Raw genomic sequence first — 26,993 nt, 5'->3', positions numbered from 1 at the left:
TATATGATATTCAAGAAACAGGCAAAAATAATTGATGGTGATAGAGGTCAGGATGGTGGTTACCATTGGGGAGAAGGAGGACCATGTCTGGGAGGATGTTTGAGGGGGTTTTTTGGGTTCTGGTTGTCTTAGTCTGTTTTGTGCTGCTATAACAGACTACTTGAGACTGGGTAATTTATAATGAACAGAAATGTATTGGCTCAAAATGGAGACTGGGAAGTCCAAGATTGAGGGGCTGGCGTGGCATCTTGTGGGAACCTTCTTGCTGTGTCATCCCATGGTGGAAGGTGGAAGGGCAAGAGAGGGGTGAGAAAGGACAAAACTCACCCTTTTATAATAGCAATAATCCCATCCATGAGGGTGGAGCCTTCCTGGTCTAATCACCTTATAGGGAACTAGAGGTCATTATAGTAAGTGAAATAAGCCAGCCACAGGAAGACAAATATTGCATGTAATCACCTGACATGGTTTGGATCTGTGTCCCACCCAAATCTCATGTCGAATTGTAATCCCCAGTGTTGGAGGTGGGGCCTGGTGGGAGGTGATTGGATTGTGGAGGTGGATCCTCCATGAATGGTCTAGCACCATCCCCCTTGGTACTGTCCTCATGATAGTGAGTGCTCATGAGATCTGGTTGTTTAAAAGTGTGTAGCTCGCCTTGCCCCCCACTTTCTTTTGTTCTTGCTCCTGCTGTGTAAGACATGCCTGCTTCCTCTTCACCTTTAGCCATGATTGTAAGTTTCCTGAGGTCTCCCCAGAAGCTGAGCAGATGCCAGCATAATGCTTCCTGCACAGCTTGCAGAACCATGAGCAAATTAAACCACTTTCCTTTGTAAATTATTCAGTCTCAGGTATTTCTTTATAGCAATGTGAGAAAGGACTAATATATCTCTCATACATATTTGGGATCTAAAAAAGCTGATCTCGGCCAGGCACGGTGGCTCACCCCTGTAATCCCAGCACTTTGGGAGGCCGAAGTGGGTGGATCACCTGAGGTCGGGAGTTTGAGACCAGCCTGACCAACATGGAGAAAAACTGTATCTACTAAAAATACAAAATTAGCCAGGTGTGGTGGCACATGCCTGTAATCCCAGCTACTTGGGAGGCTGAGGCAGGAGAATCGCTTAAACTTGAGAGGCGGAGGTTGCGGTGAGCCAATATCATGCTATTGCACTCCAGCCTGGGCAACAAGAGTGAAACTCCATCTCAAAAAAAAAGCTGATCTCATGAAGTAGAGAATAGAATGATAGCAGAGCCTGGGAAAGATATGGGTGTGGGTGTTGGGACTGGAGAGAGGTTGGTGAATGGGTATAAACATATAGTTAGATGGAAGAAATAAGTTCTAATGTTGGATAGCAGAGTAGTGTAATAATAGTTATCAACAATGTATTGTACATTTAAAAATAGCTTGAAGTGAGGACTTGAAATGTTCTCAAAACAGAAATGATAAATGGTCCTAGTGACAGGTATCCTAAGTACCCTCACTTGATCATTACACATACTATGCATATAACAAAATATCACCTGTACCCATCGACATATTTACAAATATTACATTTCAATAAAAAAGGCCCCCATCTCTTAACGGTGCTACAATGGCAATTAAATTTCAACATGAGTTTTGGAGAGGACAAAGGTTGAAACAACAGCACTGGTAATGGTCCGTATCTTGATTTTGGTGAAGAGGTTGCATGGATCTTTTCGCTGTGTAAAAACTTATAAAACTATGTACTTATATTTGTGTGCTTTTCTCTATGTATGTTATATTTTAATAAAATTGTTTTTTAAAGCATTTGGGTGAGAATAAAATAATTTAGAAAAATTCTACTAGTGGAAAAGAACTTCAGAACACAGAGAGAAATGCAAGACATTGCAAAATTGGTCCTGATGCAAGATACTGCAATGATGAAAGGCCAATTTTTCAGGCCTTTGTTGCAAACCTGAAGTGAAACATCTGATATATTTCTCATTTGCATTGCTAGGAATTTTATCTTTGGACAAACACAGGAATAAAGTGAAAAATGGACCAAGAGCCAATAAAGGAAGAAAACTGGATGGAAACTTTGGGGAAAGTTCACCACAGTGCCTGTATCTGGGGACTGATATTGTATTGGGAAGGAGATAATTCCGGTCATATTCTGCACTAGATTTTGGAAGGAAATGGTCTGAACAATCTCATAAAAGATTGACATGAGTTCTTTGCTAAAGTCTCTAGAAAGAAATATGGCATTAGATGGGTGAGGAACTCTAGAAAATGAAATAAATATGAGTAAATGAATGAATATGAATATAAATGAAATGAATGAAATAAAATGAAATGGATAACTATGTATCATTCTAATAACAAAGCAAAAGGTGCAGTACCTAGGGAAACTTGATTTCCACAGAACACCTCATCTCAGATATTCAAAGAGGTTTCACTGAAGATGGCTGGTTCCAGGAGTAAATGGCCCTCTAGAATATTCCGGAATTATCCAGAAAATCTAAAGTTAAGAATGAGTGGAAACTTAAAAAGAACAATACATTTTAAATAGAGTTTGTACTGTTTAGAGCAAGTAGCTGTACAAGGAGATAATAGGTCCACTATTTGCGGAAGATGTTGCATTAATTTGTTCAACAAATATTTATTATGTTTTTTTCCATGGGGCTTAACTGGTACTGAGGTAGGAGGCAGGACTTGACTGAGGAGGTGGGACTTGGACACTGGAGTAAATTGAGGACTAGCTAAAACAGGGACAAGGCGGAAGCAGTTTTTTCTGAGCCACATCCACCAGCATGCCATCAGCTTACCACTGCCATGGCAACAACTGGAAGTTACCCTTTCCATGGCAACAACCCGTCAACCTGGAAATTACCACCCTTTTTCTAGAAAATTCCACATATTCTGCCCCTTAATTTGCATATAATTAAAAATGGGTATAAATATGACTGCAGAACTGCCTCTGAGCTGCTACTCGTGGCACACTGCCTATGGGGCAGCCCTGCTCTGCAAGGAGCAGCAGTTCTGCTGCTGCTGTACACTGCCACTTCAATAAAAATTGTTGTCTAACATAAGCAGCTTGACCTTGAATTCTTTCCTGGGCAAAGCCAATAACCCTCCCGGGCTAAGCCCCAATTTTGAGGCTCGTCTGCCCTGCGTCAGTACATAGTAGGTGTGCTGCAAATGGTTTTTGAATAAATGAATGAATTCAAAGATCATTAATGGCTGTTCCTGCTCTGATGAATCTGCTGCTGGTGGGGACACAGACGTATCAGCAGTTGCATGATGAAGGCTCTGACTGTGGAGCCCCACAGAGTTAGGGAGGAAGAAAACAAGGAGAGAGTTAGAGAAAGCTTCTTAAAGGGAGGAACTTCCTAATCTGTCTGGTTTTAATGAGCTCTGAGTACGTGCCTGAACCCAGGCCAACAATTTTACCAACAAATAGGAAGACAATGTAGAAGATCAGACCACCTATTAGTACTGTGCCCACCTCAGGCCAGCCCTCTCTCAGGGAGACCAAGTCACCCTGGTTACCCAAGTTTCAAGACTTTTAAAAGTAGGCACTGTCTTTATCTCCATTTTGTGGATAAGGAAACTGAGGCTTGGCATGAGAGGTGATTTGTTCAAGGGTCAAACAGGAAGAAAATAGCAGAGCCATGGCTCATACTGTGCCTGATAGCCAGAAACATTACATATCCTCCCATTTTGGATAGGAAGCTGGTTAGATGCCCTGCAAGGTTACTCTGTGATTCTGTGGCTCTAGATGATGAGGCCCCATCTTCAGAACTGGGAGAATCTATTGGTTTGGATTGTTCTGCCTCTTTAACCCAAGAAGAGATTTCTTTGGCTTGGTCTCTGTTAGCCTGAATTCTACTGCTACTAGAACATAAAGACAGTGTCTGAGTGCTCTGTGACCCTGGTTGGAGCAGCAGCAAAGGCTGAGAACCAGCCTTTGCAAAATGAAGGAATTATTTGTAAAAACATTTTGTGGTCTACATTAATGAGCAGTAACTTGATATCAAGTTCTTTATCCAAACAAACCCACATCCATTTGCCTGGAGCCCCGTGCACTGTGCTGTAGCTGGAAAGAAAGTCTTCCCGTTTCTTTGCTAAAGCAGAAAGGTGAACCTTCAGAAAATGGCGATTTATGCTGAAAAACCCTGACAGACCCTTAACTGAAACTGTATGAATTCTGGTCCTGTCATTTACAGCTGGAGACACCCTGATGATTTTCTGCTTTTGGTTTAAAACATTACCTAAGCCACTCTGTTATCAATCTTATCTAATGATCTATTTACCTAAAGTACACAATTACAGACAGACACCCATTACAATCCAGGCAGACAAAAGCACATTAATGAAACAAGGAGTCTGTGGGATTGGATTGCCTAGCAATTGGTCTGAAAGTCTGCTTTCCTTGATGTCCAAATGAACAGGCTGTCTAGGGTTTTTCTGTTCACTTTTTAAACAGATAAAATTGTTACAATTATTTAAAAAGCTAAAAGGAAGCATAGGAAGAACTAAGAAATATTGTTAGGTGTCATGATGGAGGGTAGACAGAGAAAGAGAGAGAGAGAAATGGAGAAGAAGGGAAAGAGGTAGGAGAGAGACAAGAGAAAGAGAGAGAGAATGAGAGAGAGCAAGCAAGGAGAGAGCAGATAGCTAGAAAGAGGGTGAGAGAGAGTGAGAAAGACAGAGGAGAGAGAGCAAGAGAGCAGGGACAGAGAGAGCAGATAGCCAGGAAGAGGGTGAGCACCACACCCAGCTAATTTTTTGTATTTTTAATAGAGACGGGGTTTCACCATGTTGGCCAGGCTGGTCTCAAACTCTGGACCTCAGGCGATCCACTCGCCTTGGCGTACCAAAGTGCTGGGATTACAGGCGTAAGCCACTGCGCCCAGCCACACCCCTTTTTCTCACCCTCTGGGTGTGGTGGTGGGCACCTGTAATCCCAGCTACTTGGGAGGCTGAGGCAGGAGAATTGCTTGAACCCTGGAGGCAGAGGTTGCAGTAAGCTGAGATCGCGCCTCTGCACTCCAGCCTGGGCAACAAGAGTGAAACTCCGTCTCAAAAAAAAAAAAAAAAGAAGAAGAAGAAGAAGAAGAAGGAGAGAGGGGAGAGAGAAGGAGAGAAACATAGAGAGACAAAGAATGAGAGACAGAGAGAGAGAAATACAGACAGAGAGACAGAGAGAGACAGAGACAGAGACTGAGAGAGATGGACAGAGAGTGAGAGAGAGAGAGAGATTTTGAGAGATTTGTTTAATGCACAGTTTCCAAACCTTTGGTGAAATAAAAACTGCTTTCTGGAGAGTGACATTATTTGATTTCCTTTGGATCTGTGTTGGCTACTTAGGGGCCATCTGACCTCTGATCAACATCCCCAGCCATTTCATGAAGTTCCCTACCATGGATTAAGGTCCTTTAAGTGCTGAAAGAGGCTATCTTCCTTCACAGGCAGACAAGGAACAGTGGAATCTGGCTTCCTTTCAAGTCAATTTGCAGGACCATGTTCTTATATAAAAAAAAAAAAAAAAAAAAAGGAGAAAAGGGACACTTTGTTTTGTGAGTGACCCTGAGACAGCTGCATCTGAGGTGAACAGTGTCATAACCCCCTCACCCCCACTCCACCCTCTCAAATGCTCCTGTAACTTCTCCTGAGCTTAAGAGTCTTTGGTAGCAAGGAGGGCTCATAAAAGCTGTATGAGCATCATCTGGAAGTGAATTTATTTATTTTTTTAATTTTAATTTTAATTTTAATTATTGAGACAGAGTCTCACTCTGTTACCCAGGCTGGAGTACAGTGGCACAATCTTGGCTCACTATAACCTCCGCCTCCCTGGTTTAAGTGATTCTCCTGCTTCAGCCTCCCAAGTAGCTTGGATCACAGGTACCTACCACCACCACATCCGGCTAATTTTTATATTTTTAGTAGAGACGGGGTTTCACCATGTGGGCCAGGCTGGTCTTGAATTCCTGACCTTCAATGATCCACCTGTTTCGGCCTCCCAAAGTGCTGGGATTACAGGCATGAGCCACCATGTCTGACTGGGAAGTGAATTTTGAGAAACTTGAGAATGAAGCAAAGACTCCATCCCAGCAATTATTAGCAGCTCTGGTCATGTTGCAGAGGGAAATATTGAGACTTTTGGGCCAGACTGGGCTGGTTTTCAGGGTTAGCTTCTCCATCCATTAGCAGTGCAACATCTTATAAACATATTTAAATTCTGAGCCTTTGTTTTCTTATCTGTAAAAAAGAGGTGATAACACCTTCCTCACAAAGTTGTCCTCAGGTTTCAAAACACTGTTTGTAAATCACCTGGCACACAGTGAACCCTTAGTAAATGGTAGGATAACAGGATAGACTAACAGGCAGGATAGTGATATGGTTTGGACCCATGTCCCCATTCAAATCTCAGGTTGAACTGTAATCCCCAGTGTTGGAGGTGGGGTCTGGTAGGAGGCGACTGGATCATGTGGGTGGATTTCCCCCTTGCTGTTCTCACAATAGTGAATGAATTCTCATGATCTCTAGTTGTTTTGAAAGTGTGTAGCTCTTTCCCCCTTCACTTTCTCTCTCTCCTACTGGCCATGTGAAGATGTGCTTGCTTCCCCTTTGCCCTTTTGCCATGATTGTAAGTTTCCTGAGGCCTCCCCAACTGTGCTTCCTGAGAGTCAATTAAACCTCTTTTCCTCATAAATTAATCTCAGGTAGTTCTTTATAGCAGTGTGAGAACTGACTAATACAGAAAATTGATACTGGGAATGAGGCATTGCTATAAAGATACCTGAAAATGTGGAGATGACTTTGGAACTAGGTAATAGGCAGAGTTTGGAACAGTTTGGAGGGCTCAGAACAAGAAAGAAAGATGAGGGAAAGTTTGGAACTTCCTAGAGACTTGCCAAATGGTTGTGACCAAAATGCTGATAGTAATATGGACAATGAAGTCCAGGCTGAGGTGGTCTCAGATGGAAACAAGGAACTTACTGGGAACTGGAGTAAAGGTCACTCTTGCTATGCTTTAGCAAAGAGTGGTTCTTTCATGAATGGTTTAGCACTAACCTCTTGGTTCTGTTCTTACAATAAAGTTGTTACAAGATCCGGTTGTTTAAAAATCTGTAGCATCTCCCCTTCTCTCTCTGGGTCCTGCTCCTGCCATGTAAGGCTCTCACTCCTGCTTTGCCTTCCACTATGAGTAAAAGCTTCCTGAGGCCTCTCCAGAAGTAGATGCTGCCATGTTTCCTGTGCAGCCTGCAGAGCCATGAGCCAATTAAACCTCTTGTCTGTATAAGTTACCCAGACTCAGGTATTTTTTTATAGCAATGTGAGAATGGACTAATACAGATGGTATAGACTGAGGGCTCAAGATAGGCATCAGACACCAAGTGAAAGTGAGAAAGACCACCCTGAAGGCATCTTCAAGGTAGCTATGGGAGAATGGATCTCTCAATTCTTACCCACTTTGAGAATACAAAACTAGAGAGTGGAAAGGGAGAGAGGCACTTACGAAGCAATTTCATCAACAGCTTCTGTGATGCTTTGAATCCTGACCCCAAAGGGAAGAGGATGCTTTATTCTTCACCTCAAAATGAATGAGGGAGAGGCCACCATTGGGATTGCTCAAGAGCTGAAGATGAGATCCCTGCAGCTGGGGACTGGTGGGCTGGTCTCTGACACCCTCCTGGAAAATCCAGAGAACAGAGGCAGGCTGGGAAGTGCTTCTGGGGCAAGGAAGGTAGAGAGATGGAGAATAGCTGCTGCGTCAGGAAGTGGTGCTTGTCTTCAGTGGTATATGAGGGGTGTGTGAAACCTGGGGATCAGATGTGACACCAAAGGCAGAAACAGCAACCTGGGATCCTGCCCATAATGACTCCCACCAGTAATGCAGGACACCCCAATATCATGAGTCTGAATGGGGTGGACTTCTGAAAAACTAGGATCTGAGGGGAGTGCACAGCTGGTAGAAAATATGTTGAGAGCGGGAACCAGAGCACTGTAGTAGAGAACTTTGAAAAAATTACCTTCAGCCAACAAAATTACCTTCAGAATGAGCCAATTTTAGGCATCTGCTGGACCCAGAGAGAATAGAACCATTTTATGGCAGTGCTGATAAGAGCTTTCCCATGTCTCCTATTTTCTTTTCCAGCCAATACAGTTAGAAAGCAAAGGAGAGGCTGGGCATGGTGGCTCACATCTGTAATCCCAGCACTTTGGGAGGCCGAGGCAGGCAGATCACTTGAGGTAAGGAGTTTGAGACCAGCCTGGCCAACATGGAAAAACCCTGTCTCTACTAAAAATACAGCATGGTGAGACTGTGTGTCTACTAAAAATACAAAAAAAATAGCTGGGTGTTGTGGTATGCGCCTATAGTCCCAGCTACTTGGGAGGCTGAGGCGAAAGAAATGCTTGAACCCAGGAGGCGGTGGTTGCAGTGAGCCGAGATCATGCTACTGCACTCCAGCCTGGGTGACAGAGCGAGACTGTCTCAAAAAATAAATAAATAAATAAATAAATAAATAAATAAATAAATAATAAAGCAAAGAAGAGCTGGGGATCTCCCTGGTTCAAGATAGGGGCACACCCCACATCTCCCTCCTGGGTGGCCTGCCTGAAACCATCCTTAATAGGGAAGAGAACATGACCACTCTTCTCCTTGAGGGAAGGTTGAAATGTTGCTTAGTATCTTATGTCAATGCTTTTGGTTTTTGAATTGTGGCTGTGTTTTGTGACTTAAAGAGACTACTAGAGTGGCTGTCACCCAAGGGTGAGCAGAAAAGGCACTGGGTACACCATTTTTATGCAGGCTCCAGAGAAGAGCTTCCTGCACTGAAAATATCTGAAGGGAGTAATGAGAGGCAAAGATAAAGTTGTGTTGATTAGATAGTCCCAGGCTTCATTCAATGAACAGGGTATATTCGTGATTACTGACATTACAAAAGACGGGATGGAGACTTCACGGGGTTCTTGGAGGGGATGGAGTGGATTGAGAGTCCTGTGGAATGTCTGTCCGTTGTCAACTTCAGGGACTACTGGGGTGAACAGGGTGTCCTTGAAACATGCCCTGGGCCAGGCACAGTGGCTCACGCCTATAATCCAAGCACTTTGGGAGGCTGAGATGGGCGGATCATCTGAGGTCAGGAGTTTGAGACCAGCCTGGCCAACATGGTGAAACCCTGTCCCTACTAAAAATACAAAAAAATTAGGTGGTACACACCTGTAATCCCAGTTATTCAGGAGGCTGAGACATGAGAATTGCTTGAACCTGGGAGGCGGAGGTTGCAGTGAGCCCAGATTGTGCCACTGCACTCTAGCCTGGGCAACAGAGAGAGACTCTGTCTCAGAAAAAAAAAAAAAAAAAAAAAAGGAACACGCCCTGGACCTTGGCCTTGGTGGGTGAAGAGAAGCCAGAAGTGAACAGTTATAAGATGCAGTCAATGTTTTTTCTATCCCCCAAAGCTTCTCAAAGTGGGTGGTTTTCCTTCCTTCTGCTCTTCTTTTGAGAGTGGGGGCATATTTTCTCTCAACCCACCCACCCCCAGTAAAAAGTCAAGTTTACCTTGTTGAGAAATACAGCATAATTGTTAAAAATGATGGATGGTCCACTAACCAGCAGCTGTATGACCCTTGTTGACAGGCTTCCTCAGCTGTAAAATGGAATTAATAATGCCGGCCTCTTACTACTGCAGAGTGCATGGAATTGCATAACTCACATAAGGGGTTTGCATGGCACAAGGCGCACAATTAAGTACTCAGCCAATAACATGAGTTACTTCTATTATCATGATCATGGCTATATAATGTACCATTTACTTATTCTTAAAACATTGACATCATTTTTAACCTCATGGAGAATACAAAAACATACCTCCAGGACAACCTTGAGAGAATGATGATTTATTAGGAGGAGATTTCTTTTCTCAATACTATGCCATCTTTTTCTGGACAAAAGAGCCTGGCATTACATATACCAGAACATGGAGATGGCTGGGATGCACATAAAACATCAAGAGCATTGAAAAATGTCAATCACAAATCAACCTTAGCTATTATTTTGGACTCAGTCCTTATGAACATTACCTTGAATCTTCACGAGATTCTATTACAGGTGAGAGCTTTCAGCATCAGAGAAGTGAAATGGGTAGTGTAAGGTCACAGAGCAGGCAAACAGCATCAGAATTGGGACTCAAAACCTAGAATGAGCCCGTGACCCAGCTGCTAACTCAATCAGCTCTGGCTAGAGTTTGTTTAGTGAAGGAAACTCAAATGTGCTTTTACTGAGGCAATTTAAATCCTGAACCATAGAACACAAGGAAAAGGGGACTGGGAAGGCTGTTTGTTGGTTGGGGCAGGAAGTGAAAAGGTGAGGAGGCTAGTTAGGGTTAAAGAAGCATCCAAACTGCTTACTGTGGTTCTAAAAGACCCTGCAGAATGCTCTCACCATTCTCACATTCCCTATGAGAATGCCATATTCACGGTGTCTCAAATTCTTTGGTACCTGCCAACAAGCATTGCTTCCTGAGTTTTGAGGAGCCTCTTTTAAAAGGTCTAAAAATATCAAAGAAGCAGTTTGATTAGCAGAGGATGGGATCAGCTAATGAGTAATAGCAACACAGGCGACAGTCATGTGCTAATTGCCTTTTGGGCATTTTCTTCAAGGGCTCTTAGAAGTGAAACATTTTAGTCATGTTATCCTTTTGGCTGCCTTTTCCTGAATGCATAAAAATGATCAGCATAAGAATCGTCATCTCTGGAAATGTCAGTATTTAAATATTTTAATTCTTGATATTTGGGAGCCATTGGCTTCGATTTTGAAGGAGAATATTAAGAGATAACATTTTGTGAGCACTGACTACGTGCCTGGGGCTGTCCCTGATCCTCTCAACAACCCGATGAGGCAGGAACTGTTATTATTTTTGTATGGAGGAGAGGGAAACTGAGGCACAGAGAGTAACTTGCCCAAGTTTACATAGTAAGTATTAGAATGGTATTCATATATATGGAGCACCCAGCATGTACTGGGGAATATAGTAATAAAACATTTGTAGGCCTTGTCCAAATGGAATTTCCAGTTGCCTAAGGAATGTGTTGCCTCACTATGTGGAGCTACCCTTGGTCCTGAGAATAGAGACGAGAATATTGAACATTTTGCCAGTATCAGCCCCTGTGCTAGGCTCTAGGATAGAATCATGAGCAACGCATGGTGTCACCTTCCTCAAGGAGCTACAAGTCCAGTGGTGAGATCAGAAAAATAAACAGGCAATTATGATACAGAATTTTTTTTGGAGAAAATAAAAATTTCAGTGGGTCAGAGCTTAGATTCAGAGTGAATCCATTTAACTTGATATTTACTCAAAGTATTCAACCCAATTAAGCTGTTGACGATTATCAACATTTCAGCCACACACACCCCAGAGCCTCATCTCTCATTAGTTGGGCCTGTCTTCCTCTCCATTTTTTCTAGCAGGTTTTGGCAGTATATTGACCAGTATCAAAATATGCCTTTTTTAGAAATGTGACTCTAATTAGAAATGGCTTATACATCTTCATTGAAATGAACATTATTTAGAAAGATGAGTCTCGGCCGGGCACGCGGCTTATGACTGTAATCCCAGCACTTTGAGAGGCTGAGGTGGGTGGATCACGAGGTCAGGAGTTTGAGACCAGCTTGACCAAGATGGTGAAACCCCATCTCTATTAAAAATACAAAAGTTAGCCGGGCATGGTGGGGCACGCCTGTAACCCCAGCTACTCAGGAGGCTGAGGCAGGAGAATCGCTTGAACCCAGGAGGCAGAGGCTGCAGTGAGCCCAGATCACGCCATTGCACTCCAGCCTCGGTGACAGAGCAAGACTCTGTCTCAATAAAAAAAAGAAAGAAAGAAAGAAAGAAAGAAAGAAAGAAAGATGAGTCTAAGCCACATGCAGGTTTTTTCTCCCTCTTCTTCTCATCCTTAGCTGTGTTTTTTTCTGGCAGAAACCTGCTAGCATATTTTAGCAAAAGCTCAAGAAAATGCAAATATCCTTGTCTGTGGTCACGGGCACAGTCACATTCTTGTTTGCATTGCCTACAGCTAAAATTGGCACTTTCCCCTTTCTTCCAGAGGCTTTTTAAATATATTCTTTAAAAATTGCACCAATAGTTGCCCCTTTTAGAGAGATACTTGCCCCTTCTTACTGCAACCTACCAGGCTCATCTTAAGAGCACAGGCTTTCTGTAGTTACTTGGTTCTGGATTCAAATCCTAACTCCATCACCTGCTTCTCTGGTGTCTCTGGACAGGTTGCAAAACTTCTTCAAGCCTCAGTTTCCTCATCTCTATAAGTAGAGGTTAGATGTCATGATAGCACCTGCCACACTGGATTGAAGAGTTCACTTTAATAATATAGGCAAAGAAATTGGTGCAAAATAGATGCTCAGTAAGTGGTAGCCATTTTTTTTTCAAGTGCCATCAAGGGAGCCTAGCAATTTCCGGGTTAAGATTCCCTGTTTCTTCAGATGAAGACAAAGAAATCAAAGAGGTTAAGTGATTTGTCCAAAGTCATACAGCCAGGCCAGGTGCAGTGGCTCACACCTGTAATCCCAGCACTTTGGGAGGCCGAGGTGGGTAGATCTCTTGAGCCCAGGAGTTCGGGATCAGCCCGGGCAATATGGCAAAACCCCATCTCTACTAAAAAAAAAAAAAAAAAAAAAAAAAAAATCAGCTGGGTGTGGTGGCATGTGCCTGTAAACCCAGCTATTTGGGAGGCTGAGAAAAGAATCCCTTGAACCTGGGAGGTGGAGATTGAATTGAGCTGAGATCGCGCCATTGCACTCCAGCCAGGGTGACAGAGTGAGACTGTCTCAAAACAAACAAACAAAAAAACAACAAAAAACAAACAAACAGAAACAGAAGTCATACAGCCAGATAGTGAGAGAGCGGGGAACCAGGCCTCTTAATTCCAGGTAAGGGCTATGCCTGCTCCACCACCATTCAAATTTCTGGAAAGATATTGCCATGAAAAACCATAAGGATTTGGCTGTTTGAGGGGAGGTCTTGAGAGGCAGCTCCCTTTCTATGTCCCATCTAAACTGCAGGCCCCATTTGCTGTTTCTCTCTTATTCATTTATTTATTTTTTTTGAGATGGAGTCTCACTGTGTCACCAAGCCTGGAGTGCAGTGGCATGATCTGGGCTCACTGCAACCTCCGCCTCCCGGGTTCAAGTGATTCTCCTGCCTCAGCCTCCTGAGTAGCTGGGATTATAGGCACATGCCACCACACCTGGCTAATTTTTGTATTTTTAGTAAAGACGGGGTTTCACCATGTTGATCAGGCTGGTCTGGAAATCCTTACCTCATGATCCGCCTGCTTTGGCTTCCCAAAGTGCTGGGATTACAGGCATGAGCCACCGTGCCCAGCCTCCTTTTTCTGTCTTAAGCAGGGTTGGTTTGGCTTTAATGTTATACTTATGAGACAAGAGAGCACTAGAAAGATCCTGCTCATCTAAGTCTTGATTGTACGTCTGCCATGTGGCAGGTCCTGTGGGATACCAAAGTGGTGGCAACAAAAAAGCCACCATGTTTCTTGCTCTGGAGGAGCTTACAGTTTCCTAAGGAAGATAGTATTACAAAGGGGAATTTTATGGTGCAAAAGAAGCGTGTGACCTGGATGGGGAGGTGGTGGCCAGGGAAGGCTTGTCAAAAGAAATGACATTAAAGCTGACATTGAAAGAAGTAGGAGAGATTGTGTGTGTGTGTGTGTGTGTGTGAGAGAGAGAGAGAGAGAGAGAGAGAGAATGTTCTAAGAGGAGGAAGAAGATATAAGGCAGAAATTCCAAAACTAGTGTGGCTCCTTAGTGGTGACCAAGTGAAGAAAGATGAGGCTGAAGAACCTGCCATGGGCCAGATCGTGCAGAGACTTTTAAACTTCATTAAAGATATTCGTCTTCATTTTCAGGACAATAGAGGGTCATTGAATTGTTTTAACAAGGGGAATGACAGTATCACACTTGCATTGAAAGACAATGGGTCAGATGGAAGGTAAAAAGTACAGTAATGGGGCCAATGGGATGGTCCAGGCAAGAAATAATGGTGCTATGGACCAGGTAGTAACCTTGGGGAAGGAGGCAGCATCCACTGAACACCCACCCTGTGGTAGTTAATTGGACATACGGGGTGATGAAGAGGCAGAGGTCATAGATGAAGCTTGGGTTTCTACTTGAACAACTGGGTACATGACGGCATCATTTATTTAGACGGGGAAGGTTTTACCATCAGATAGGCATTCAATTGGGGAAGGGTAGTCAAGACTTTAGTATCCTTCTGCTGGTGATTCTCAACTGTGGATGGTCTTGCCCCCTGAGGACATTTGGCAATACTGAGATGTTTTTCGTCGTCACCATGGGGAGGCTGCAACTGTCATCTAATAGGGAGAGGTCAGGAATGCTGCTTCACACCCTGCAATGCAAGGGACAGCCTATCTGGCCTCAAATGTTCAATAGTGCCAAATTTGAGAAACTCTGCTGAAACATAAAGCCTGGAGAGAAGTAACACACTAGATATTTCCAATTATTTAAAGCTTTAGTGGGAGTTCATGGGGCAAAGTCCTCCCTAATTTGACAACCCTTTGGGACAGAAACTTGGGTAACTTTGGGTATGGAGAGGGAGAGTATGAAAAGAGTGATCTGCTGGAGCTCTGTGAGGCAGCATTTTGTCAGACAGGATACCAAGAAAGAAGTTGTTTTTTGCATGAGAATGGTAATACGCCCCCTCCCTTCCTCCCTGATGTATTAGAAAATGAGTTCTAGGTTTGGCTCAGTGTCTAGTACCACCCAAGTCTATATCTAGCCAACGTTCAAGATTCAGATGGCTTCACTGCACCTGTCTTTCCATGATAGAACTTGTTTCTACCTCAAGCTTATATATACATATATATATACACATATATATATACATATATATATACATATATATATACATATATATATACATATATATATACATATATATATATATATATATAGTTTGCCTTTCTTTTGGTACTTGTTATTCACTATCTTGATTCATAGTTATTTATAAATGTTCTTTCCAACAGCACTGTGGGTTCCTTGGGAGAAGACCACAAGTCTGCTGCATTTTAGCACCCTCAAAACATCTGTCACATGGTAGGTGCTCAATATATACCTCAAAAGATGACCCTGATCATGTACCAGGCTGCAATGAGGGATAGTCTCTCTCTGTTCTGCCCCTGATCTACAGCCACTATGAAACCCCTGACAATGCTGAACCTATCCCAGAATCTGTCCCAGTTGTATAATCTCCCCGCTTAGTGAAATCCAGAAACCCCGAGGCATTTCCAAGCTTGCAAGCCGATTGCCAGACGCGGCTAATTTTCAAGTTATTAAATAAAACTACCGATTGCATAAATTCCAATTTAGGCACAAATACATTAGATCAAAATTGAGCCCCACAAGAAATTTTCTCAGCAGAGTTTGAAAACAGGAATTTAGAAGGGAAAATGCCACCATCTCATGATAGAAGGTATCCCATTATGATGATTATGATTTTGAATTTAGCTGTCAGAAATATCTCTGAGAAAAAATATGTTGGTTTATTCAGTCCAAGAAAGGTTTAATTGGCTTCTGTCAGATTTTATGTAAGTGCTATTTGCCACTGAACCCCATATGAATTTTTGCAGCTTTTGAATTTAACAGCTGATGGCTGAGTCTTTGGAGGCTGTGGGGATGTTGAAAGGAAGTCAAGAATAAGTTTCTTTCCACAGTTGTGCAAAGGCTTATCTAACCAGAATTTCCTTAAGCCTCACCAAACAGTGGAAACAGATGGGGGTCACAGGAATAAAGATGGCACACATTCCATTTGTTTAGATCCATGCTCGTGCTATTCTCCCTACATTTTTCAGAGTGTCCAGAGTGTCTCATTTGATTTTCTTTATTCACTTCTGTGTCCCCACCACCTATAACCATGCTTGGCCTATCCTTGGAACTCAGTACATGTTAGTTGAGTGAATAAATGTTCCCACTGGGGGAACTCTACTTTTTCTCTCACCCCCGCAGCTCTTTGATGGGTACTACTATGGACAAGTGCCCTTGAGTTTCCTAAGCAGTTGTTGTGTAGAGTAGGGGATAGGGATGACTCCTTTTTCGGGTTACCCTCTGTCAATGCATGGCTTGGGATCCCTATTATTTGAATTTTTGTGAAATCATTTGTGCAAGTCACTGCTGAATAGTCAATCCAGTACTCATCTTCAATATCACCATCGCTTCCTTGCTCCTGCTTTCTATACTCATGTTAGATGCATACTTTCCCAGCCATTCTTACTGCTAGAAAAGAGAGGTGACACTGTTCTGGAAAATTAGAAATAGAGAAAATAGGTCAGGAAGGTTCTTGGAAAGCTTCTGTTTCCCTCATAAAAGGGACAAACATAGCTTTTCCTCTCTGCTTTTTCCTCTTTCTCCTGGAATATGGATGTGGGACAGCCATTTTGTGACCTGGGACAGCCATTTTGTGACCATGAGGGAAAGGGCCTTGCCAGCCTGATGCTAGTGAGCTCTCGAGCCAATGCCAACAGCTATCCACCTCCAGACTTCTCACATGAGAAAAATAAATACCCATTTGTTTACTTCGCTGCTTTTCAGTTTTTCTCTTACTTGCAGCCAAAAACAACCCTAATTGATATATGGTGTTTTCCTTTTATTGTTCCTCACTACCCTTTGGCTCTCTATGGGATTAAAAGATGAATAATGGGACTGAGCTGAGAGGTAAATCCAAGGAACTCAAACCATGCTCAGGAGCACCCCCTTCTCTACAACTAACACATTGCATCTCTCATGCAAATATATTCTCATACCAACTCTAAAAATATCTTTGGACCTGCTTCTTCCCTTCTACCCTTAAGCTGAGGCCTGGCCTCATTAATGATGGACCTCACTATGTGACTTTACAGTTAATACTCAGTTTCCTCTAGACTTCATCTCTGGGTTGGCCGTATCTTCAAAACAGTCATGGTAGCACTCATGTCCAATCAGAGAAGGGAGAGGAGCACAAGTAACAATAATGACCATGTCACCACTTAGTGGAGGCTAACTGGGTATCATGCTCAGTATTTCACATGCATTATTTTATTTAATCCTTCCAAAACATCTATGCCATAGATCTTATTGTTCTTCAACCCCATTTACCAGAAACTCACACTAGAGTGTCAAAAAGAGGATGTGAACCCACCTTTGCCTGACTTCAAAGGCAGAGCTTCTAACTAATTACAAAGCTTATTATCCCATCAACAAGACTCTTGGATCACTTCTTCACTCCTCTCCCACCCTCCCCTCCCCCTGCAGAGCAGCTGCCTCCTTGCAGATGGGACAAATAGCCTGCTTCATTTTGTCCAGCATGAAGAGTGCCGATCGCTCTTCCCGTGTCAGGAGGTAATGAACACACTCCTTCCCTGCATCCTGATTTATCATGGAAAAGAGCCGACTGTCACATGCCCATGCAATTAGACACAGCAAGATTCGCTAAGGCAAGCATTGCCTGTCCAAAGCATTAGGCCATAAAGATAACAAAACAAAACAAAAAACCAAACAAACCACCTAAACAAAAAACATGAATTCTGCAATTTATCTCATGCAGTAGCAATGGAGCTAGAAGAACCTCTTGGAGAGAGAAAAGAGTCCCTTCTCCCTCATTTCTCTTTTCCTGGCTTAAGTCATGAGTGATATAAAAATGGAACAGCCAGCTGAGATTCTTTAGAATTGAATCTCAAGTGGTTGTTAGATATTTTGTTTTATTTTTTTCAGGGTAATCAGTGATTCCATGCAGGGGGCGTGGTCTCAGTGATTAGAGGCCAGAGAGATCACTGAGCGCTGACGTCACCTTTAACAAAAACCAATGACTCACTACAGCCCGCCATTTATCTCTTCAGGTCACAATTTCTTCTATTTGGACAAGGAGGAAAATCGTTTTATGTTTGCCATGGAAACGTATTGTGCTGGGAGTCCAGGTTTCTCTTGTTGGGGAAAATGTTTCTCAAATATGTTGGTTCTCCTTTTCCGACTCCAGGCAGCCCAGCTGGGTATATGCTGGATTGGGCTTCTAAGGCTGTCTCTGGAGACATCCATCCTCATCACTTGGTGGTGGGGGGCAGGGGGTGGGGCGGCAGGAAGGATGGAGACCGTCAGGCCCAGGTCTTTTCCATACCTGGGTTTGCCCCCTTCTTCAGGCACCTGCCAACTTACCTCTCAGCAGAGAACTAGACCCTGGCGATCTTCAAGCCCCAGTCTACCTAGGTACTAAAGCTTATTAACAATACCTCTATTATGGAGTTGTTGAAAGGATTAAACAACGCCGTAATGGTGGCTACCATTTAATGGTATTTACTCTATGCCAGGCTCTGTTCTAACAGCATTACCCACATTAAGTCATCTAATTCCCACAACACCCCTTTGATGGGGAAGCATTTTTACATGTATTTCATCTATCCTAAGATGCACCTTTTCTTTCTGCATTTTAATACCTCTGAAACTGGGACATATAATTGAAACAGGTGATAGTTTAATTTGTTAAGTTTTCTTTTTTAGCAGCACAAGAAAATGGTGATGCATCTGGAAATGGAAGGCTTCTTGGATTAGATAAAACGTGATAACGCTTGTTTCACAGAGCAGCAAACTGAGGCACAGAGAGGAATTGAGTAACGCAAGATCACACAACCTAGTAAGTGGCAGTGTTGGGGTTCGAACCCACAGAGTTTGCCGAAGAATCTACTCTTTTATTGGTTGGTTGATTTACTGAGACAGGATCTCGCTCTGACACCCCGGCTGGAGCACAGAGTTTGCGAAGAATCTGCTCTTTTATTGGTTGGTTGATTTATTGAGACAGGATCTCGCTCTGTCACCCCGGCTGGAGTATAGTGGCACAATCACAGTTCACTGCAGCCTTGACCTCCTGGGCTCAAGCAAGCCTCCTGCCTCAGCCTCCCAAGAAGCTTTGACCATAGGCATATGCCACCACACCTGGCTAGTTCTTTTGTTTTGTTTTGTTTTGTTTTGTTTTGTTTTTACTTTTTGTGGAGATGGGGTCTCACTATAGTGCCCAGGCTTGTCTCAAACTCCTGGGCTCAAATGATCCTCCTGCCTCGGCCCCCCAAAGTGTTCAGATTATAGGCATGAGCCACTGCACCTGGCAGAATCTGCTCCTTTAATCACTAAAAGCTAGGATATGAGCAAGGCACCCAGAATGGTTCCTGGAAGTTTTAGGATCTGCCCAAATTAGGGATGCTGCTTTTCTCTCTGGGTTTTTAATGACAACGAGGTGGAAAGTTCAGACACTAAGAGACAGAGCTTGTATAAAGGATTGCAAACCTTTACAGTTTTTGCCAAATGCTACTTTTGAGTTTTCATTCTAGAACACAAAGCGGGATGTTCTAAGCACCTCTCTTTTTCAGCCTTTTCCAAGGCAGAAATCGTGGGTCCGTGGTAATCCTATACACAATCTGCTTCTCCCCTCCCCCATGTCTGATCCCATTAGACTTCGTCTGCTTCCTTAGGAAACAAAGGGAAAAGGGACTCCCTAAGCAGATTAGGGAACCCAACATAAGGGCAAGCTAGACGGTTTCTTTAACAAAAGACTTTCAAACAGAGGATTTGCATATGTTATTTATATTCCCTCAGTTAAAAAAAAACAAACAAAAAAAACCATGAAGAGCCTGTACAAGGCAGTTGCCAGTGGAACATTCGTTCGGATATAGCAATGTCCAACCCTGTGAGAAAGGAAAACGGCCAGTTCAGAGGGCTTCGAGACCCTTTTGAGGTTTTTTCCAACAGTCATTCATTATACTAGTATGCAGGGGACTCTTAATATTACCACGCAGCCAGTGTGGCTATACCTTCCCCCAGGAGAGGCCACTCCTCATATTCCTCCTCATTAGACACTTACCGGGCCGCCTGGCATTTTGTGATTCTACTTTTAGGTGTCGTTCCCTTTCCTCCTCCAAACAAACCTGGAAGCTATTTGAAGCCAATGATTGTGTCTTACACCTTATTTTTGTAGCCCCTGTGGTGCTGGGCACATTGAACAGAACAGCCATTTATCACAGCTTGACTAGAATGGTGAGATGGAGAGGACTTGTGCTCAGAGCCAGACAGATATGAATTCAAATCCCAGTTCTGTTCCTTGCCCGTTGGGTGCCCTTGGGTAAGGGACCTGTCCTCTCTGAGCCTCAGTGTTGCCATCTCATGAAGAGGTAACAGTTCATAGCTTGAAGGATTGTAGAAGGTTCTGAAAATATCACACTTAAGAGTTTTTTGAGTTCAATACGTGGCACATGATGCATGCATACTCAATACATGCCAACTATCGTCATGATCATGATCATGACTGCAATTATTATTCGTTTCATTTACCCCAGACATCAATCCTGATCTCTACATATTTCCTTGTGGCTTGTCACTTTCTATTGACGCTAGATTAGGTTAATTAATGCTTTACTATAACTCTAAAACCTTGAAATTCCTAAGGGCATGATCTTTTGAATGTGAGCTAGGAACCCCCTGGGGTCTTCATTATTTCCTAGAAAGTAGAGAGGGGTGCGAAGGATTTCAATGAGGCTTTCGGGCCGGAAGTCTTGGTCTATCCAACAGTTCCCCGGAAGCCTTCTTCCCATCGCTTGACATCCCTGAGTCCCACTACCCTCCTCCCAAGAAAGAGATAATCATTTCATCTTCTACATCTTCCTCCACTCTCTACATCTCTCTATGGTAGGATGAAAAACTCTATTGCATTTATTTGAGTACATGGCTTGTTTCTTCCCAAAATCCAACATGCAGACACACACACACACACACACATACACACACACACAAATACACACACACACATGCATGAATCTAAATTAGCTGTCCCTTTTCTTTGCTCCCACAACACCCTCTGATACTTCCTCAACACATCATTAATCAACCTGCATTATAACAATGTTTCTTATCTCTTTTACTCCCCATCCCAAGCATACACACTATAGATTGTAAGATTCTTGAAGGCGAGTCTCATTTTTAACTAGAGCAAGTGTTTAGCACCTAACAGCAGTGCAATAAATGTTTACTAAATAAATGAAATAACAATAGAACTAAAACCTAAAGTGTGCTTACTATATGTCAGGAACTGTGCTCGTAGATTTTGGCGTACGTTAACTCATTTAATGCTCACAGCAATCCCATGAGGAAGCTCTATGACATTCCCGTTTTGCAGATGGCAGCACTGAAGCGGAGCAGCTCTGCGGCTTGCCCAAGGCCACAGGGCTGCGAAGAGGCAGATCCAAACCCAGGGTGATTCTGTCTGCTGCTCCCGCTCTGATGCTCACCCTCGCTATTGAAGTGTTCATTTCCCTCTTCATTCTTTCCCTCATTCATTCTCCCACCGCTATGCTGGGAAGTTCAGTCCCAGAGCGGGCTGCTCTGGATTGAACATCCTTCTGTGTGGTATTTTGAGATGAAAGGAGATGGAAAAAGGCTGTATCTCGCAGAGTGGTCTTGCTAAGAGGGCTGAGTAATGAGGAGTGCACAGAGATGGGTTAAGCCTTAGAGAAGAGCAGCTTGGGAACATTTTGGACCACATGGAGAGCCCTTGTGAGTTTTAAGCTCTCCTTCACAGACAGACCACCTGCCAGGCCCTCCTTCCTGGGGCATGACTGTGAGCCACAACTGTGCCTTGTGGATGCACTAGAGTGGACCAGCATTGCTGACCTTGGCCAGTCCATGCAAAGTGGGGTTTGAGGATACAATAACAAATGCACACTTACAGTTGTGCTCGTCCAGTTATGATCATTTAAAAAACAGGAATCATTAACTCCAGTCATTCAGCACGTATCGATTTTTCTTTGTTTTTCAAATCAACAACACTGTTTCATGTCCCATAAACACATTATCCAGCGTTAACATCACAGTGGACAATTTTCATAGCTTATTCCATTTAGTCCTCACACTGCTTCTGCCTAGTTGATGTTCCTGTTCTAAATTCATAGACACAAGGAAATAAAGCCTCAGAGAGGCTAAGCAATTCACCTGTCTAAAGTCACACAGCTGGTGCGTGGCAAACCTAGCCTTTGAACACCAAAAGTTGACCCTCTGCAGCCTCTCCATAGAGAGAGGGGATATGCCTGTTTCTGGAGACCAGCAGATCTCTGAGAGTAAGTCCTGCAGACGGCAAACCTACAATTCATCTTAATTTTTTTCTGATGTTCTACAGTGTCATTGCTGATTTATTCCATCATTTTGGAATTACTGGCTAATAGGATGGCCCAGCTCACTGATCTGGTTCGCATTTTCATTCTTTAAGAGAAACCAGCCATTGATAGCAACGGGAATGTGTCTCGACAATTTAATTACACCATGACTCTCCTCTCTCTCCCTCTCCCTTGTTGGTTTCGAGGCTAATTCCTTTTTTTTTTTTATTATACTTTAAGTTTTAGGGTACATGTGCACATTGTGCAGGTTAGTTACATATGTATACATGTGCCATGCTGGTGTGCTGCACCCACTAACTCGTCATCTAGCATTAGGTATATCTCCCAAAGCTATCCCTCCCCCCTCCCCACAACAGTCCCCAGAGTGTGATGTTCCCCTTCCTGTGTCCATGTGATCTCATTGTTCAATTCCCACCTATGAGTGAGAATATGCGGTGTTTGGTTTTTTGTTCTTGCGATAGTTTACTGAGAATGATGATTTCCAATTTCATCCATGTCCCTACAAAGGACATGAAAACCATAAAAACCCTAGAAGAAAACCTAGGCAATACCATTCAGGACATAGGCATGGGCAAGGACTTCATGTCTAAAACACCAAAAGCAATGGCAACAAAAGCCAAAATTGACAAATGGGATCTAATTAAACTAAAGAGCTTCTGTACAGCAAAAGAAAGTACCATCAGAGTGAACAGGCAACCTACAAAATGGGAGAAAATTTTCGCAACATACTCATCTGACAAAAAGCTAATATCCAGAATCTACAATGAACTTAAACAAATTTACAAGAAAAAAACAAACAACCCCATCAAAAAGTGGGCAAAGGACATGAACAGACACTTCTCAAAAGAAGAGATTTATGCAGCCAAAAAACACATGAAAAAATGCTCATCATCACTGGCCATCAGAGAAATGCAAATCAAAACCACAATGAGATACCATCTCACACCAGTTAGAATGGCAATCATTAAAAAGTCAGGAAACAACAGGTGCTGGAGAGGATGTGGAGAAATAGGAACACTTTTACACTGTTGGTGGGACTGTAAACTAGTTCAACCATTGTGGAAGTCAGTGTGGCGATTCCTCAGGGATCTAGAACTAGAAATACCATTTGACCCAGCTAATTCCTATTTCACTTGTTCTCGAAAACATGATTGGTTTCAGCAGAGGGGAGACTTACCTGCCTTAGGTTCTCCGAGGCATAAAAGGGCCGGACAGCCCCCGCGTTGGGGGAACTCTGAAGCTTCTTGGTGGCTGGAACCTTGGTCATCTTAAAAATCCTTCAGGTTTTAGCCTGTGCCCCCAAGACAAGGATTTTTCCAGAATCTTCTGCTTCAGTAGTTACTGGTATGAGAGGTTTCGGCAACTTCTCCCTGATCCCCAAGTCCCAATTACACGAACTCCAAAGCGGTTTCCTTCTGAGGAGTAATGAGAAAGCACCTGGGTCTCCCACAGACGGGATAAGGAAGTCCGGGTAGGGCAGAATCAGGCAAGCCTGGACTTATTTACTTTTTGAAAGGTTATAAACTTCTGTAAGCTTCCTCCTCTTCGGAAGGGATATCTTTCTCTTCTATAAGCAAAATAAAATATGAACTAAAAAATAAATAAAATTCCGGTGACAAAGTGTGAGAGGGGTCCCATGGAGGGGCTCCCAGATCGCCATCCTCCGAGAGCGGCCGAGAACTAAGGCGGCCCCAACGAGGGGTTGATCGCACTGCGGGGAAAGTAGGCAACTGCTAACCCCTGGGCGGGGTGGGGGTGGGGGGGGAACGCGGTTGCTTGGCAACGGGACGCCGAGGAGGGCTTCCTCATTGGCTGGAATTGGTGGGGGCGGGGTCATGGGGTCGTGAACTCTCCCAGGTTGCTGGGACGCCGGCTCAGAGCAGCCGGCTGCCACCGGAGCTGCATTCTCTAAACAAATTGGTTTCTGTTTTTAGGCCTGAGGACCATACCCTTTCTCTCTGCCTGACTACAAGCGAATCCTTCCTTTCAAACTCTGCTCTGTACTGCTGCTAACCCACTAGTAATTTTTTGTGCCTTGGGGTGGGTGGCCTGTAGTCCTGCAATTCTTAACCTGAGATGCCTATTTCTCCCGTTTTTCCACCTGACAAACTCCTGCTCATCCTTCAAAGCCCTTCATTTCATAAAATGAAATATTGTTATTCCATTTATTTAGCAAAGATTTATTGACTCTGCTAAAATAAAATATAATAAAGTAAAAATGAAATTAAAAAAATGAGACCTTCAGGACTTCACAATCTATAGTGTGTATGTTTGGGATGGGGAGCAAAAGATAAGAAACATTGTTATAAGGCAGGATGATTTATGATGTGCTGGGAAAGTATCATAGGGTATTGTGGGAGCAAAGAAAAGGGACAGCTGTATATAGATATAGATATATGCACACACATACATATACACATATATAAATATACATATGTAGACATGTATATATGTGTGTATATACGTATTTGTGTGTGTGGGCATGTATGCATATGACATTTATTGAGTGCTTAGGATGTGCTAGACACTGTTCTAAGTGTCACATATTGACTCAATCCATACAGCACCTCTTTAAAGAAGGTGTTTTATTACCCCATTTTACAGCCTAAGCAACTGAAGCACAGAGACATTAAATGACAAGTTTAAAGTCACACATGTGCTGCAGCTGAAATTCAAAGCCAGAACTGTTTGAGTCTAAAGAGCAAGCTTTTAACCACTTAGATGCCTAACTTTGCTGAGTTTGGCTTCTATGTCTTTAAAATGGGGATAATAGCTTTGCCACAGGTTGTTAAGAATTGAAGTGGATGATGCATATGAAGGCTGAGCCCATGGGGAGTCCTAGCTAAGTGGTACTATTATTATTCCCTGACATCACTTCCCGAGGAAGAATCAGGCATTCTCACCGTGCTGGGTTCATTTCACAGCAGATGTTAGTACTAACTGATATTTATTGATCACTTGCTCTGTGCTAGGTACTGTACTAAGCACTTCGCATACATTAATTCATTTAATCCTTCCAATAACCCTACGGGGTAGGTTCCCAGCCTGCAGCAGATTTATTTCGTATGTTTGGATTTGAATGCCTTATCCTTGGCATTGTTTCACACTGGATCGATCTGATTCCTGTTTTATCCAACAACCTTGAGCTGCTGGGGATTATGATATCATTATGGCTGCATCTTCTCTCTTTCTTTCTTTCTTTTTCTTTTTCTTTTTTTTTGAGGCAGAGTCTTGCTGTGTTGCCCAGGCTGGAGTGCAGTGGCGTGATCTCGGCTCACTGCAACCTCCGCCTCCCGGGTTCAAGCGATTCTCCTGCATCAGCCTTCTGAGTAGCTGGGATTACAGGGGCATGCCACCAGGCAGGCCAGGCTAATTTTTGTATTTTTAGTAGAGACGGGGTTTCACCATGTTGGCCAGGCTGGTCTCAAACTCCTGAACTCAAGTTATCTGCTGGGATTACAGGTGTGAGCCATGGCGCCCAGCTCATCTTCTCTTTAGAAGGCATCTACTGCAAGATGACACTCTACAGAATGCAAAATACCTAGCCAAGTAACTCTAGATGCTGGTGCCTGAAAGTCATTATTTTCTCACCATTGCCTAAAGACTGACCCTGACCTTCCCTTTCACAGGAAGTTTTGGTTCTCCGGCTTCTTTTGTGGGCAGCATTAAGCAATCGGCAGACACTTTCAGAATGAAGCAGATAAAGGGAATCATGTTTGGGAGATAGGGCTGGGGGTGAGGGGATGAGAAAACAAGGCAGGATGGGAAATGTTCAGCCCTGAGCAGAACAGACAAAAGCTGTCTTCATATGATTTTGTAGAACAGGCTTGGCAAAGAGAAACTCAACTAGTTCTGTATTAGCTCAAAGAATAGGAGGAGGTTTGGGCTCAATAGGAAGAAATGTGTACACAGCAGAACATAATTTTAAAAGGTGTGACCTCTGGAATCCAACTGAATTAGCCACTGAGCAGCTTCAATGATAATTCTCATAGGACTGTGATGAAAACCAAATGGGATAACTCATGCAAAGCACAATGCCTAGCACGGAGGAAGTGCTCAATAAATATTAGCCCTTATTTCCTTTGTTGTTTTTATAATACTCACCTGTCAGAGCCATGTAAGTACTGGAAATAGGAAGGGCTCTAGAACTGAAAAGACATGCGTTCAATTCCTGGCTCTGCCATTTGTTACCAATAAGACCTGGGTCAAGTTCACTTCTCCAAGCTTCAATTTTTCACGTGTATAAAACTCATGTGTAGTGAATGGTTATGCCAGTTTTATACCTGCTACCAGGATGATGAAGCAAAATAACAAATTTCCCTTCTCTGTCTAGGAAGGGGTATATTCCTTAGAGAGGGAACGAACTACCCAGCACTAGAGGTGTTCAACTAAATGCTATATGGCTTCTTGGATTTTTGATCACTTGGGGGTGTCAGACTAGATGATATTTAAGGCTCTTTCCAAACCGATATTGAGAGACTATATGGAGTACTAGTTGAGCTGGTGTCTAAATCCCAACTCAGCCATTTACCAGCTGTGTGACTTTAACTAAGTAACTTATCTACTCAAAGCTTTGGTTTTCTCATTACAGAGTGAAGATAATAGTACATTCGTGAAAATGGTATCATGTACATAAAACATTTAGTACAGTTGGCACATAATACATGCTCAATAAATGCTAGCTGTTGTTTTTTTTAATCGTATGAATAGAAATATTTTCTAGAACGATTTAGTGCTTTGGGGGGCCAACTAGAGTTAGTAAGAAAAGCTCTTTGGTCTTATGGCATCT

At 43.1% G+C, this 26,993-nt stretch overlaps 1 protein-coding gene across 8 annotated transcripts in view; it reads right to left on the bottom strand.

Annotated features, from left to right (window-relative positions):
- The window catches only part of CCDC60 (coiled-coil domain containing 60), a 204,744-nt gene extending 180,759 nt beyond the window's left edge, over nucleotides 1-23,985 (bottom strand). For 5 of the 8 annotated variants that reach the window (XM_001158378.6, XM_063786077.1, XM_009426363.5 and 2 more), the window contains exon 1: nucleotides 23,382-23,985. In XM_001158378.6, coding sequence (XP_001158378.1) covers nucleotides 23,382-23,471 — 90 coding nt within the window. In that variant the 5' untranslated portion in view covers nucleotides 23,472-23,985. The remainder of the gene's footprint in view (nucleotides 1-23,381) is intronic. The other 3 variants (XM_063786076.1, XM_063786078.1, XM_009426360.5) reach the window with 2 other exon arrangements.
- Nucleotides 23,986-26,993: the final 3,008 nt, after the last annotated feature.

This window comes from Pan troglodytes, chromosome 10 (genome assembly GCF_028858775.2).
Source record: "Pan troglodytes isolate AG18354 chromosome 10, NHGRI_mPanTro3-v2.0_pri, whole genome shotgun sequence".
NCBI classification, from domain to species: Eukaryota; Metazoa; Chordata; class Mammalia; order Primates; family Hominidae; genus Pan; species Pan troglodytes.
Note: the sequence above shows the minus strand (reverse complement) of the source record. Positions and strands in the feature narration are given on the sequence as shown.